The sequence below is a fragment of the Vicia villosa genome, linkage group LG6 (genome assembly GCF_029867415.1).
Source record: "Vicia villosa cultivar HV-30 ecotype Madison, WI linkage group LG6, Vvil1.0, whole genome shotgun sequence".
Lineage (NCBI taxonomy): Eukaryota > Viridiplantae > Streptophyta > Magnoliopsida > Fabales > Fabaceae > Vicia > Vicia villosa.
This window is the reverse complement of record NC_081185.1, coordinates 12,588,590-12,600,780: the sequence shown is the minus strand read 5'-3', so window position 1 is coordinate 12,600,780 and position 12,191 is coordinate 12,588,590. Positions and strand designations below refer to the sequence as shown.

Here is a 12,191-nt window from a genome sequence, read left to right as displayed (position 1 = left end):
ATGAATAATGGAATGGTCCATTTAGTAATAAGTATTGAAAAAGTGATTCCAAGATTTGTAGGGCAACCAAACAAAACCCACCAAAATTTGGAAAGTTTGAACCAGTCTCCCTTAACCTTTACAATTCCTACACGTGTCTTCACACAAACCCCTTCACTCGTGCCGCTTTCATCGCATTCACACGTGCCACATTTTCCCCTACATAGTCTCCTTCATGTCCCATCCCATCCTTCTCACATTCATCTTTCAAATCTCACTCTCTCTCTCTCTAGAATTTTCTCTCTCTAGAATTCACCACTGCTGTCATGGCTTCACCGACACCGTTGCTGAAAGATGAACTCGACATTGTGATTCCGACTATCCGTAACCTCGATTTCTTGGAGATGTGGAGGCCGTTCTTCGAGCCGTATCATCTCATCATTGTGCAGGATGGTGACCCTTCCAAGACGATTAAGGTGCCGGAAGGGTTTGATTATGAGCTCTATAACCGGAATGACATTAACAGGATTCTCGGTCCTAAGGCCAATTGTATCTCGTTCAAGGATTCTGCGTGTCGGTGCTTTGGGTATATGGTTTCCAAGAAGAAGTATATCTACACCATTGATGATGATTGCTTTGTGAGTATTTTTGAATTTCGTGGTTTTGAAATTTTTGATTTTTTTTTAGATCTTGATCTGGTTTTTTGAATTTTGAATTTTGGTTTTTGAGGAAGTTTTGGATCTTGTTATGATTTTTTAGATCTTTGTTTTATTGTTGTTTCATGAATTGGATCTTCATTTCATACTACATTGACACTCAACATGATGATAGTGATATATAGATATTGACTCTATAGCACAGACACCTCTGGAAAAACTGTGTCTGATACTGATACGTTGATACTGATACCGACACTTGTGATTATTATTGTGTTAGATGTGTGAGCATAGATACTTGTCATGATACTGATACTGACATGTTGACGCGTTAAGTGACATTGATAGATACATGTTTCAGATCAATTATGAATTATGTGATATATAACTTTTAAGTGTAAGTTTGGATGACATTGATGCACATTTTGATCAAAATTGCTTTGAAAAACCGTACAAACTCAAAAGCTTTCGAATATATACTTCATTATTTTTCATGTTTTGATATGGTTTTCGACCATGTTTTGATTTTCTAATGTAGATTGGAACACTTTGCTAACTAATGTTAGAATTTAAAATTGGGAATTTTTATTAGATTTAGGGATTTGGATTGTGTGTGACTAGCTAATCATGTCTATATCTCAATGCTTATTTTGATTTTTTAAATCTTAAATATGGATCAGCTGATTATGTCTCCATGCACATTTTGATTTTTTAAATATAAAATAGTGAGATTGGAATATGGATGGTTTGATCTAATATGGACATGATTGGCCGGTGACACACTATCAGCTAGTGATGTCCATATCTCAATGTACATTTTGATTTTTTAATTTAAAATATCAAAATTGAAATATGGACGATTTGATTTAATATGGACATGATTAGCTGATGTTACACGATCAGCTAATCATCTCCATATCTCGATTGAATTTTTAAAATCTAGAATACCGAGTTGAAATATAGATTGTTTGGTCTAATACGATCGGATGTGATTGACTGCACTCAGTCATTTTCATTGGGTTGCGGGTTGTAACTGAGCACAACCCAGATCTTTTTTGGAGTTTGTATCTAATACATAATGTGAAATAGATTGAATCATTTGCTACTGATTTGAAATGTCAGGATTCATCATGGTTTTATTCTTATTATATATTTTGTTGTTGGTGTGGTTTAGGTTGCCAATGATCCAACAGGGAAGCAGATCAATGCACTTGAGCAGCATATCAAGAACCTTCTCTGCCCATCAACCCCTTTCTTCTTCAACACCCTTTATGAGCCTTACAGAGAAGGTGCAGATTTCGTCCGTGGCTACCCCTTCAGTCTCCGTGAAGGTGTGCCAACTGCTGTTTCTCACGGTCTTTGGCTCAACATCCCTGACTATGATGCTCCTACTCAGCTTGTGAAGCCTCTTGAGAGGAACACTAGGTACTTTTACTACCACTTGTATTCATCAACATTTAAATAGTAATTCGATAATTTTGATTCTGAGTATAGAATATTGATTCTGAGCTCTGTAGCCCACATTTGATTTATCATTTTTCAAACTATTACCGGTGTTGACGTGTTAGTGTTGGTGTAGTGTTTCTGGTGTTTGCGCTTCATAGATTCTAAGTACTTCTGATTGTTGTTTTGAAGGTATGTAGATGCTATTCTGACCATTCCTAAGGGAACTTTGTTCCCCATGTGCGGAATGAACTTGGCTTTCGACCGAGAGCTCATTGGACCAGCCATGTACTTCGGTCTCATGGGTGATGGTCAGCCTATTGGACGCTACGACGACATGTGGGCTGGCTGGTGTATCAAGGTCAGTTGGCTCTTTCTCTCCCTTAAATCTATTGGAAAATATTCAGGGTTATATTTAAACCCTGTTTTGATAAACACTTAACTAAGTGCTGATCGAATAAGTGCTTAATTGAGATATTTCAATGATGATTGTGTAGGTTATCTGTGATCACTTGGGATTGGGAGTCAAGACTGGTCTTCCCTACATCTACCACAGCAAGGCCAGTAACCCATTTGTTAACCTGAGGAAGGAATACAAAGGTATCTTCTGGCAAGAAGACATCATTCCATTCTTCCAGAACGTTGTTCTTCCAAAAGAAGCTACCACTGTTCAGAAGTGTTACCTCGAGCTCGCCAAAGAAGTCAAGGACAAACTTAGCAAGATCGATCCTTACTTTGACAAGTTGGCTGATGCTATGGTTACCTGGATTGAATCCTGGGATGAGCTCAACCCAGCTGGAGCATCAGCTGCCAACGGCAAAGCATGAGTCAATTTTGGTTCGCTTCAAATTACTGTCACGTAATTTGAAGCGAAACTATTTCTATAACTATTTTTTTAGTATTTATTTCAAAATTTTAATGTTATTCATGGATTGGAATTTGCAGCACTGTTAGCTGTGGTTCTGCTTAGTAATTTCATGTTTTGAGCTTAGAAGCAATAAAAGAGTATGCGGTCTTAGGTCTTAGGGCGAACGGAAGCATCTGGTTTCACGCCATATGAGTCTCATAGGAAGGCTTTTTGACTTATGATACATTAGCTTATGTTTCTGTTACTTGTTTTTACTTAAAAGTGTCATTTTTGTATTATGTATCGTACAATTTATAATAAGATTTCATTTATGATTCAGAAAATTGTTATTGCTATGACAGGGAATTTGGTCTGGAAATGATAACAAACACATACAACATAATGAGCCATTTTCGGAGTATTTTAGATATAGAATTATTTCAAAGCCAACTTTAATACAGATATAGAATTATTTCAAAGCCAACTTTAATACAGAGCTGTTATTAGACAATGTTTCTGAAGTTTGAAACTGGTAGATAAAAAGCACCAAATGCATATGTTGTCTTTTGAAAATGAGAGTAGTTTCTGCATCATTTGGTTTAAACATATTTCAGTGACAGTAAGATATATTTGAATGTAGATGCTATAGGACTCTCCCTTGTGGTATTAGGAGAAGGTGACGTACCTAATTCTCAAAGTGTTTGTGCATAAGTTATCTTTGTCGGTAGGGGTGGCGGCATGCGCATCCCGTTTTGGCACGTCACGGACGGATGCACATCCCATAAGCCTGGAAAAACGGAACAAGCATAGTAAGGTGTGGGCTTAAAACTTTGTTCTATGAAAAAAATGAAAGCGTGGGTGTGTAGGTCTTGACTTTCTAAAATCTAATAATTGCAAAAGTTCTTGTTAACGTTCCTGTTCGCAAAAGTCCGATAAAACGGGATGAAGCGGACAGGATGAAGCAAAAGTTCTTGTTAACGTTCTTGTTCGCAAAAGTCCGATAAAACGGGATGAAGCGGACGGGATGAAGCAAAAGTTCTTGTTAACGTTCTTGTTCGCAAAAGTCCGATAAAACGGGATGAAGCGGACGGGATGAAGCGGAATGGACTCATACCTTGGTCGAGGTCAAACGCAGTATTTTACCATTCCTATTAAATGATCCATTATACACAACTGATATCATAGTAAACGAAACATTAGATATGAGCCAGATTGAGCTGATGAATCCAAAAACACAATAATAGGATCAAGATGCAAAAATGACTACTAAAAGTACTCTAGAAAGTGTATTCACTAACCTCATCAGCAAGATGAGACTCCACTTTTGAACATACTACTGAACAATTATTGTATTTGAAAGTGTTGCATTCTTGAATGGCCTAATTTGGTTCTTCATCGGCTTCACAATCCTTATTAGGTCTATGATCCCTAGATAAGAGATGAATAGGTCCATCCTCAACAAGAGGTCCGAAAAAATTCCGCTTTTAAAGTACGATTCTCTAAGAAAAATATGGAAGGTGAAAATCAAGTGTTCATTAAGAAAAATATGGAAGGTGAAAATCAAGTGTTCATTAGCATAACTTGGTATGTTTTGTGTATGTTGTTATTGAGAAGATGATAATGTGTTAGAGAGTGATGCAAGCAGTAGTTGGAGTGTCGTTTTGATCAGAAAGGAACTCAGTAACTCTTCTTACTAAGTTTGCTTGATTCAAACTCATTCCTCTGACTCAACATGGACACTGAAAAATTAGTTGGCAAGGTGCAGAGAAGTGAGAGTGTTACCTAATATGATCAAGATGTGTACACATGAAGACCATAATATCATACGAGGTTAACTGTTACGTATTATTAACCGCATAAATACTAGTTATTGAAGAATAAAAATTAAAAGAGAGCGGAATTCAAACTTGAAATTTTAAAAGGAACACACTCTCAGGACTCAAACCTTCACCAACAGACCAATTCCTGATATTAAGCTCAGATCTCTTATGTAAACCTAAGGTCGAAAGTTTGAGCTTCGTAGTTGGAGAAATTGCGGTTTTGACATTAGAGACTAAAAAAATATTCATTTTGATCAACCAAATTTCTCGACGAAGATTGGTCATTAGTAACCATTCAAACACTACCTTTGAAGTGTTATGTTCACTCTTGTATTGTATCTCCAAACTCTACCTTATTTTAGTCAATTGCTGTTGCTTAAAGAAATGAAAATTTCAAAGATAAAACATCAAATATGTCAGTGATAGAAGTATATAAATTTGCATGTACCTAACAACCATTAGGTAAGCCATCACTAAAATTTCAAAGAGAATTTCCTTGGTTATAACATTGGACTGAAGATTACTACAATCTTATTCAAATAAGGTTACTAAACCTTGCAGCAGATTATCATAATTTGATAACATTATCAAAGGCACATATTCAAAGAATGAGGCTTCTTATATCAGCTCTATGTGTCACTGTGCTATGTTCTTATGCAGGTATTCTTTATCATTTTCTTGGTTTTTTCATTTTCCACATTCGTATTCAACTGATTTCTTGAACGCGTTTTGTTTGTAGCGGCATATGATCCTTTGGATCCTGACGGAAACATAACGATCAAATGGGATGTTGTCTCGTGGACACCGGATGGCTATGTGGTCAGTACAAACTTCATCCTTATTTGCTTTATACCAGTATTGAGAACCTGTGCAAATGCGAGAATAAATTCGTGATAAAATAGATATTACGAATGCATTTTAATATCTGCTAGAGATACTATCAGTTAAGGCATGACAGTTAGCGTTTCTGCCAGATGACATGTTAGTTTTTGTTATAGAAACTAACAACATGTCATCTGGCACAAGCGCCAGTTGCCATGCCTTAACTGACAGTATCTCTAACATTTTTACATAGTGACATCTTTCACGTTACAAGTCGGTTTTGAAAGGTTGTGTTAGGCCTAACACACAGTTCTTAATAATATCAACTCGTGAATTCCCCATCAATGATTCATATAACTTACTTGATTCTATGCATTTCATTTTCCACCAGGCGGTGGTAACGATGAGCAATTTCCAAATGTACCGACACATAATGAATCCGGGATGGACATTAGGATGGTCATGGGCTAAGAAAGAAGTCATATGGTCAATGGTAGGATCTCAAACAACTGAACAAGGAGATTGTTCAAAATTCAAAGGAAATGTGCCTCACTGCTGCAAGAAAACTCCAACAGTTGTAGACCTTCTCCCTGGTGTACCTTACAACCTACAATTCTCAAACTGTTGTAAGGGTGGAGTTGTAGCAGCATGGGGACAAGACCCTTCATCAGCTGTTTCATCTTTTCAAATCAGTGTTGGGCAAGGTGGTACTTCAAACAAGACAGTTAAACTTCCGAAGAACTTCACGCTCTCGGCTCCCGGACCTGGCTATACGTGCGGTCCGGCTAAGATTGTTCCGTCCACCACTTTTCTCACATCGGATAAGCGCCGCAAAACTCAAGCACTTAGTAAGTTTCATATCTACATATACAAAATACATCATGCGGTCAACCCTCAGGTGCTGGCCTGCTGATGAAAGCTTGAGTCTTGAGAGTGTGCTGCTCTCAATGTCTCAAGATCATGATATTAAACTATTATCGAAGTTTAATATTTTTTGTTTCTACTTCATGCAGTGACATGGAATGTAACATGTACATATTCACAATTTCTTGCAAGAAAGAACCCAAGTTGCTGTGTTTCTTTGTCATCTTTCTATAATGAGACTATTACTCCTTGTCCTTCTTGTGCTTGTGGATGCCAGAACAATAAGAATTGTGTCAAGTACAGTGTGATCTTTCAAAACAATTAATGATCTTTCATTTCTAAACAATATTTTAAGAGTCAGACCAAACTAACTGGTTCAATTGGTTAAACCGAAATTATTTGAGCTTTCTGATTGGCTTTTTGATTCGGTTTAACCAATTTAACTGACCGAGTCAACTAAACTATGATTTGAAAATTCAAATTCCGGTTCAACTAGAAAAACTAATTATTTTCTAAATTGTTTTTATGGTATGCAGGGGTCATTCTAAATTCCTGGACATGGTAGGGTTACATACACCAAAGAGAGACAATGAACCATTGCTACAATGCACTCATCATATGTGCCCAATAAGAGTACACTGGCATGTGAAGGTTAACTATAAGGACTATTGGAGAGTCAAGATAGCTGTGACAAATTTCAATTATAGATTGAATTATTCTCTTTGGACTCTTGCTGTACAGCATCCAAATCTTAACAATGTCACCCAAGTTTTCAGCTTTGATTACAAGCCTTTGCTTCCCTATCAATCCATAAGTAAGTTTTAACAAATAGATCTGTTAAGAGTCTCACATCAGACAATTCATAAGATTTAACAAATCGATATGTTAAGAGTCTCAATTCATAAGTAAGTTTTAACAAATCGATCTGTTAAGAGTTTTATATCAGACAATTATGACTTGAACATGTAATTATAAGTGGAGGCAATCATCACCCTACAAACTAGCTTTGTAGGGATAAGTTAGGTCCAGCCATAATTTTTAACATGGTATCAAAGTTGGGTTTGAAATCCATTGGACCACCTGCTATCAGACTTAGGCTATCGAGGCACGCACCATTTATTTCTATGCTCCAGATATCTAGTAACAATGTGAATGACTGATTAAATGTTTTTTTCGTTTTGAATACAGATGACACAGGTATGTTCTATGGCATGAAATTCTTCAATGATCTCTTGATGGAAGCTGGACCAAGTGGAAATGTTCAATCAGAAGTGCTTCTTCAAAAGAACAAGGAAACATTCACTTTTAACCAAGGATGGGCATTTCCTAGAAGAGTTTACTTCAATGGTGAAGAATGCATGATGCCACCACCAGATACCTACCCTTACCTCCCTAATTCTTCCCCTATGAATGCCCTCAACTTCCAAGCACTCATCACCTCATTCCTTCTCTTGCTAGCTCTTTGGTGAATTGGTACATAAACATGTTTGGATTTTCATATGAAATTTTGAAGCCAAGTATTGTTATCGTCGAAATACGCGACAACAGGTATGTACTATGAAGACTCTTAAGACATTCTTGTAAAACATCACAAGCAAAAGACTCATGAATGTGTTGTGTAATTCATGATCATTAGTAGTAATAGGATGATAAGTACAACTCATCCATGACTTTTGTTTAATGTAAATACTTGTATTGCAATGTTGTAATGAATGCCTCGTTTGTCTCTCTGATACAAATTTTGTAGAATGTGTGTTAGTGTCAGTGTCGGTGTCTCAGAAGTGTTGATGTCAATAGATAAGCTCAAAGACAATATAAACAGATACAATAATGATTCCAAGAAAGATAAGAAAAATATATGATTCCAATTAGAAAGACCATTAGTATTTCAAATTCACACAAGATTCATCAAGTTTATATTTTCATGTAATGTTGTTGTATATATTTGTTATAATTACAATGATGATACATGTAACATTGCATCACAGAAGTTACAGAAGACAGCAGTAACATTATTCTACCACCAATATGTCGAATCCTTTGTATCAATCGCGGCCACTCGGGTGCTGTCCTTCCGATTGCCTTAAAAACCAAATTGACATCACAAATATGAAGCCAAAATTGGTTCGACCGAAAATTTTCTATTGAATCTTAAATGTATGCGTAAAATACAAGGACTACTAAGGAGGTCATCAATAAAGCTAACAACGAAACCTCGTGCCGAGAACCAGCATTAGGTAACCATGGATAAGCATCGGGTGGTGGCATCACACAGTTGTCGCCGTTGAAGTAGATTCTGCGAGGGAACGCCCAACCCTTATCGAAAGTGAAAGTCGATTTATCCTTTCGGAAGAGTAACTCCGATTGAACATTGCCACTAGGGCCGGCGTGATTAAGAAAATCGTTATAGAACTTAACTCCCCAAAGCATTGCCGTATCATCTGTTAAAAGCAACTTATATCAGTAAACGCGACGCGGATTAAACATGAAACGAATAAGTCAGGAAAATACTTACTTATCGAACCATAAGGATTTAATGACTGGTAGTTGAAACTGAACAGCTGAGTAATATTTTCGAAGTTCGGATGCTGAACAACCAAGTTCCAATCGGAATAATTCATACGGTAATTAAAATTCGTAATCGTAACTTTCACACGCCAGTATTCCTTGTAGTTAACTTTAACATGCCAATGGATTCGGATCGGACACATATGACTAGTACATTGAACCAAAGGCGATAAACTATTCCTTCCGTTACCAGAAACAACCGATGCCAAATGCGGTGTATTTGGACTGTAATGTAACCACAAAGAAAATCAATATATGAGTGTACAAATCAAAATAAGAAGGAAAACACCGTAGCCCGAGTAAGAGAAACATACTTTACGCAAGTCCCCGACTGAGACGCATTACTCTGGCAGCCACACGCACATGTTGGACACGGTACGATGGTTTCGTTATAGAAAGACGAGAGCGATACGCAGCAAGTGGGAGTTTTCTGTGCTAGAAACTGTGAATATGTGCATGTAACATTCCATGTCACTGCGAAAAATCAAAACGATGATAAGAGGCAGAGAAAATTTAGATAAAATATTGAAAACTGCGAAACATCGATTAAAAGTTCATTAACTTACTGAGTGCTTGGGTCGTTCTTCTTTTGTCGGGTTGAATAAACTGAGTAGGTCTAACTACTTTCGCCGGGCCACAAGTATAACCCGGTCCGGGTGCTTTCAATGTGAAGTTTTTCGGGACTTTAACGGTTTTATTCGTGGTTCCAGCTCTACCGACACTCACTTGAAACGACGCAACTGCGTTGGTAGGATCCTGAGCATATGAACTAAGCACCCCGCCTTTGCAGCAATTCGCAATTTGCTGGTTGTAAGGTGTTCCGGGAAGTAGATCAACAACGGTTGGATCCTTTTTACAGCAATGTGGCACATTTCCTTTGAATTTCGAACAGTCACCTTGCTCGGTCGTCTGCGATCCCACCATTGCCCAGATTACCTCCTTTTTAGCCCATGTCCATCCTAGCGACCAGCCAGGCGAAGCAATGTGACGATATTGTTGGAAGTTATTCATTGTAACAACGGCCTGCACAATCACCGATACACTTGATCAATAATTAATACAAACACAAAATCAACATGATCAAACACTTATAGCATAAGCGCTTATTATATAAGTGCTTATGTATAAGCTATTTCTATAACAAAAACAAAACAAAATCGAATTGGTTTCATAAGTTATCTTAACGCGTTTATGAAAATAAGTTGAAAACAGCTAATGGACATAATCATAAGTTGTTTTCACAAGCTCTCTCAGATAATCTTACAAGTACTAATATCGACGTAAAATTCTCGAATGAGTCTAGAAATAGGTGATATTGTAAAAGAAAAAACTTACAACATAACCATCAGGTGTCCAATTTATAATATCCCATTTGATTGTGATATTTCCATTTGGGTCAAGTGGGTCATAAGCATCTGAAAAAGTTAAAACCACCAACAACAAGTATATCAATTAATGATCAAAGAATAGAAACAAATAACAAATACATTGATCAAGTCTTAGTCAATGGCTATTTTATGAAATCATAATTTTCCATTTTTCATATTTAATTTCTATAAGATGAATGATTCATAACTCTCACCTTTTACACCCAAGATAATCTATACTCTTAATCACAACCTATACTAATTTTCCCTTATTATAGGATTTTTAACCACAAACTTCATATGAACAATTATAATTTTAACTTTCGCCTTGATCTGATTCTACGGTATAAAATTGATTATAGTTAAAAGTGAGTTGAAGGTAAAATGATTAATGTTTAGATAAATTTTTGAAAAACTCAGTAAAAAAGTAAATTTCATAGTAAAAATCACGTTTAGGCTCAAAAGCTACAAATCCTAATATTAAGTAGAATCAATTCTAAAAAGCATAATTAATTCTACTCGAGAGCAATCAAACATGTTAAAATCAATTTTACACAATGATAATCAATTCCTAGTGCACCAAACATACACTTATAAAAGGCTTATATAAGTGTTTCTCTATAATTTGTGTATATAAAATAAAATCAAATAGGTTTCATATAAGCTATAAGATTTTTTTACAAAAACTACAAAAATAAAAATTACTTATGGACATGTTCATAAGCTATTTCTATAATCTCTTCTAAAAAAATATAAGCGCTTAAATTAGTAGTAAATAACCTCAAATTAAACCAATATAAACATCCTTAAAACACATTCCAAACACCAAAAATAGATAAACATAACATACATAGTACTACCTACAATTTACTTGACAAACCAAACCAAAAGCTAAAACAAAAATTCCACAATTTTTTTTGTTTCATATGCAAACTTCATAGCAAGTAGCAACAAATAGTCATCATCATCAACAGAAAAAAATTACCAAAAACTAATACTTGATAATGAAAAATTACAAATTTATAGAAAAAAGTGAACCTGTTGAAGTGAAACAAGTGAAAGAGAGTAGGAACAAGAGCAAAACTATACAAGGTGTTGTTGGTTTTGATAACAAAGAGAAACCCATTTTTTTTTTGTTGCTTGAAAAATGTACGTGGGGGATTATGGGGTTTATAAGAGAAGAAGTTAAAGTTTAAGATCTGTGGAAGAGACGAGAAGAGTCGGAATAAAGAAAAAGAAGAGAGAGAAAGTGATGAGAGAGAGAGAGAGAGAGAGAAATACTGACTGTGTTGTTGTGTCTCCCAGTTGGATCCTCTCTGGTTAAGAAAGGTATTTTAGTTAGACCATGTTTTTGTCTCTCAATTTTTTTTGGAGTTAAATATGTTTGTCACTACAAACATTTTAATTTTGAATTTTAATTCTTTTAAAAAGTTATTTTTTAGTTTTTAGTAAAAAATTAGTTAAACACGTAGTTTAGGACAAAAATATCGTGCAAAATCAATTTTATAAGGATTAAATTTTTTTTTATAGGAATTAAAAGTCAAAACTTAGATATTTATAAGGACAAAAATATCCATTTTTTTATATATAGAAAAATTTCTCAACCTATCACAAAAAGTTATATATCTTTAAATAATCATAAAATACTATTTAATTTTAATATTTTTAATTATTTATTAAATAATATAATTGTTTATTGTTTTCAAAGAGATTTTACTTTATTCAACTTTTTGAATTGGTAGATAAGAACTCATTTTTTTTATATTTGTTTAATTAAGAAACAAAACGAAAATAACAAAGGTTAAAACTCATCTTTTTATAAAAA

General features: G+C 35.3%; 3 protein-coding genes and 1 long non-coding RNA gene across 4 annotated transcripts; 2 read left to right on the top strand and 2 right to left on the bottom strand.

Moving 5' to 3' along the window:
• The first annotated feature begins 229 nt into the window (after positions 1-229).
• LOC131608918 (UDP-arabinopyranose mutase 2) lies at positions 230-3,269 on the top strand. Its single transcript, XM_058880513.1, has 4 exons — positions 230-617; positions 1,810-2,060; positions 2,271-2,439; positions 2,576-3,269. Exons 1-4 carry the CDS (start codon positions 306-308, stop codon positions 2,903-2,905), a joined length of 1,062 nt encoding a protein of 353 aa, XP_058736496.1. The 5' UTR covers positions 230-305; the 3' UTR covers positions 2,906-3,269.
• Positions 3,270-3,358: 89 nt separating this feature from the next.
• Positions 3,359-4,535, bottom strand: LOC131608919 (uncharacterized). The gene is made up of 3 exons (XR_009285887.1): positions 4,224-4,535; positions 3,611-4,098; positions 3,359-3,510 (listed from the first exon to the last, which is right to left on the bottom strand). It is a non-coding gene; the product is annotated as an uncharacterized LOC131608919 (long non-coding RNA).
• A 667-nt stretch (positions 4,536-5,202) lies between these two features.
• On the top strand, positions 5,203-8,180 carry LOC131608917 (COBRA-like protein 4). Its single transcript, XM_058880512.1, has 6 exons — positions 5,203-5,405; positions 5,485-5,564; positions 5,959-6,415; positions 6,581-6,728; positions 6,968-7,245; positions 7,620-8,180. The coding sequence occupies exons 1-6, from the start codon at positions 5,354-5,356 to the stop codon at positions 7,898-7,900; spliced, it is 1,296 nt and encodes a 431-aa protein (XP_058736495.1). The 5' UTR covers positions 5,203-5,353; the 3' UTR covers positions 7,901-8,180.
• A 144-nt stretch (positions 8,181-8,324) lies between these two features.
• LOC131608916 (protein COBRA-like) lies at positions 8,325-11,680 on the bottom strand. Its single transcript, XM_058880510.1, has 6 exons — positions 11,405-11,680; positions 10,335-10,414; positions 9,566-10,022; positions 9,314-9,473; positions 8,947-9,224; positions 8,325-8,872 (listed from the first exon to the last, which is right to left on the bottom strand). Exons 1-6 carry the CDS (start codon positions 11,490-11,492, stop codon positions 8,583-8,585), a joined length of 1,353 nt encoding a protein of 450 aa, XP_058736493.1. The 5' UTR covers positions 11,493-11,680; the 3' UTR covers positions 8,325-8,582.
• Positions 11,681-12,191: the final 511 nt, after the last annotated feature.

Bases quoted from the DNA above. Each gene is read 5' to 3' on its own strand.
- LOC131608917 (XM_058880512.1), top strand. From the start codon at position 5,354: ATGAGGCTTCTTATATCAGCTCTATGTGTCACTGTGCTATGTTCTTAT. The intron at 6,416-6,580 runs GTAAGTTTCATA...TACTTCATGCAG, and splicing joins CCGCAAAACTCAAGCACTTA to TGACATGGAATGTAACATGT. The intron at 7,246-7,619 runs GTAAGTTTTAAC...TTTTGAATACAG, and splicing joins GCTTCCCTATCAATCCATAA to ATGACACAGGTATGTTCTAT.
- LOC131608916 (XM_058880510.1), bottom strand. From the start codon at position 11,492: ATGGGTTTCTCTTTGTTATCAAAACCAACAACACCTTGTATAGTTTTG. The intron at 9,474-9,565 runs GTAAGTTAATGA...GATTTTTCGCAG, and splicing joins AAGAACGACCCAAGCACTCA to TGACATGGAATGTTACATGC. The intron at 8,873-8,946 runs GTAAGTATTTTC...TGCTTTTAACAG, and splicing joins AAATCCTTATGGTTCGATAA to ATGATACGGCAATGCTTTGG.
- LOC131608918 (XM_058880513.1), top strand. From the start codon at position 306: ATGGCTTCACCGACACCGTTGCTGAAAGATGAACTCGACATTGTGATT. The intron at 618-1,809 runs GTGAGTATTTTT...GGTGTGGTTTAG, and splicing joins CCATTGATGATGATTGCTTT to GTTGCCAATGATCCAACAGG. The intron at 2,440-2,575 runs GTCAGTTGGCTC...ATGATTGTGTAG, and splicing joins GGGCTGGCTGGTGTATCAAG to GTTATCTGTGATCACTTGGG.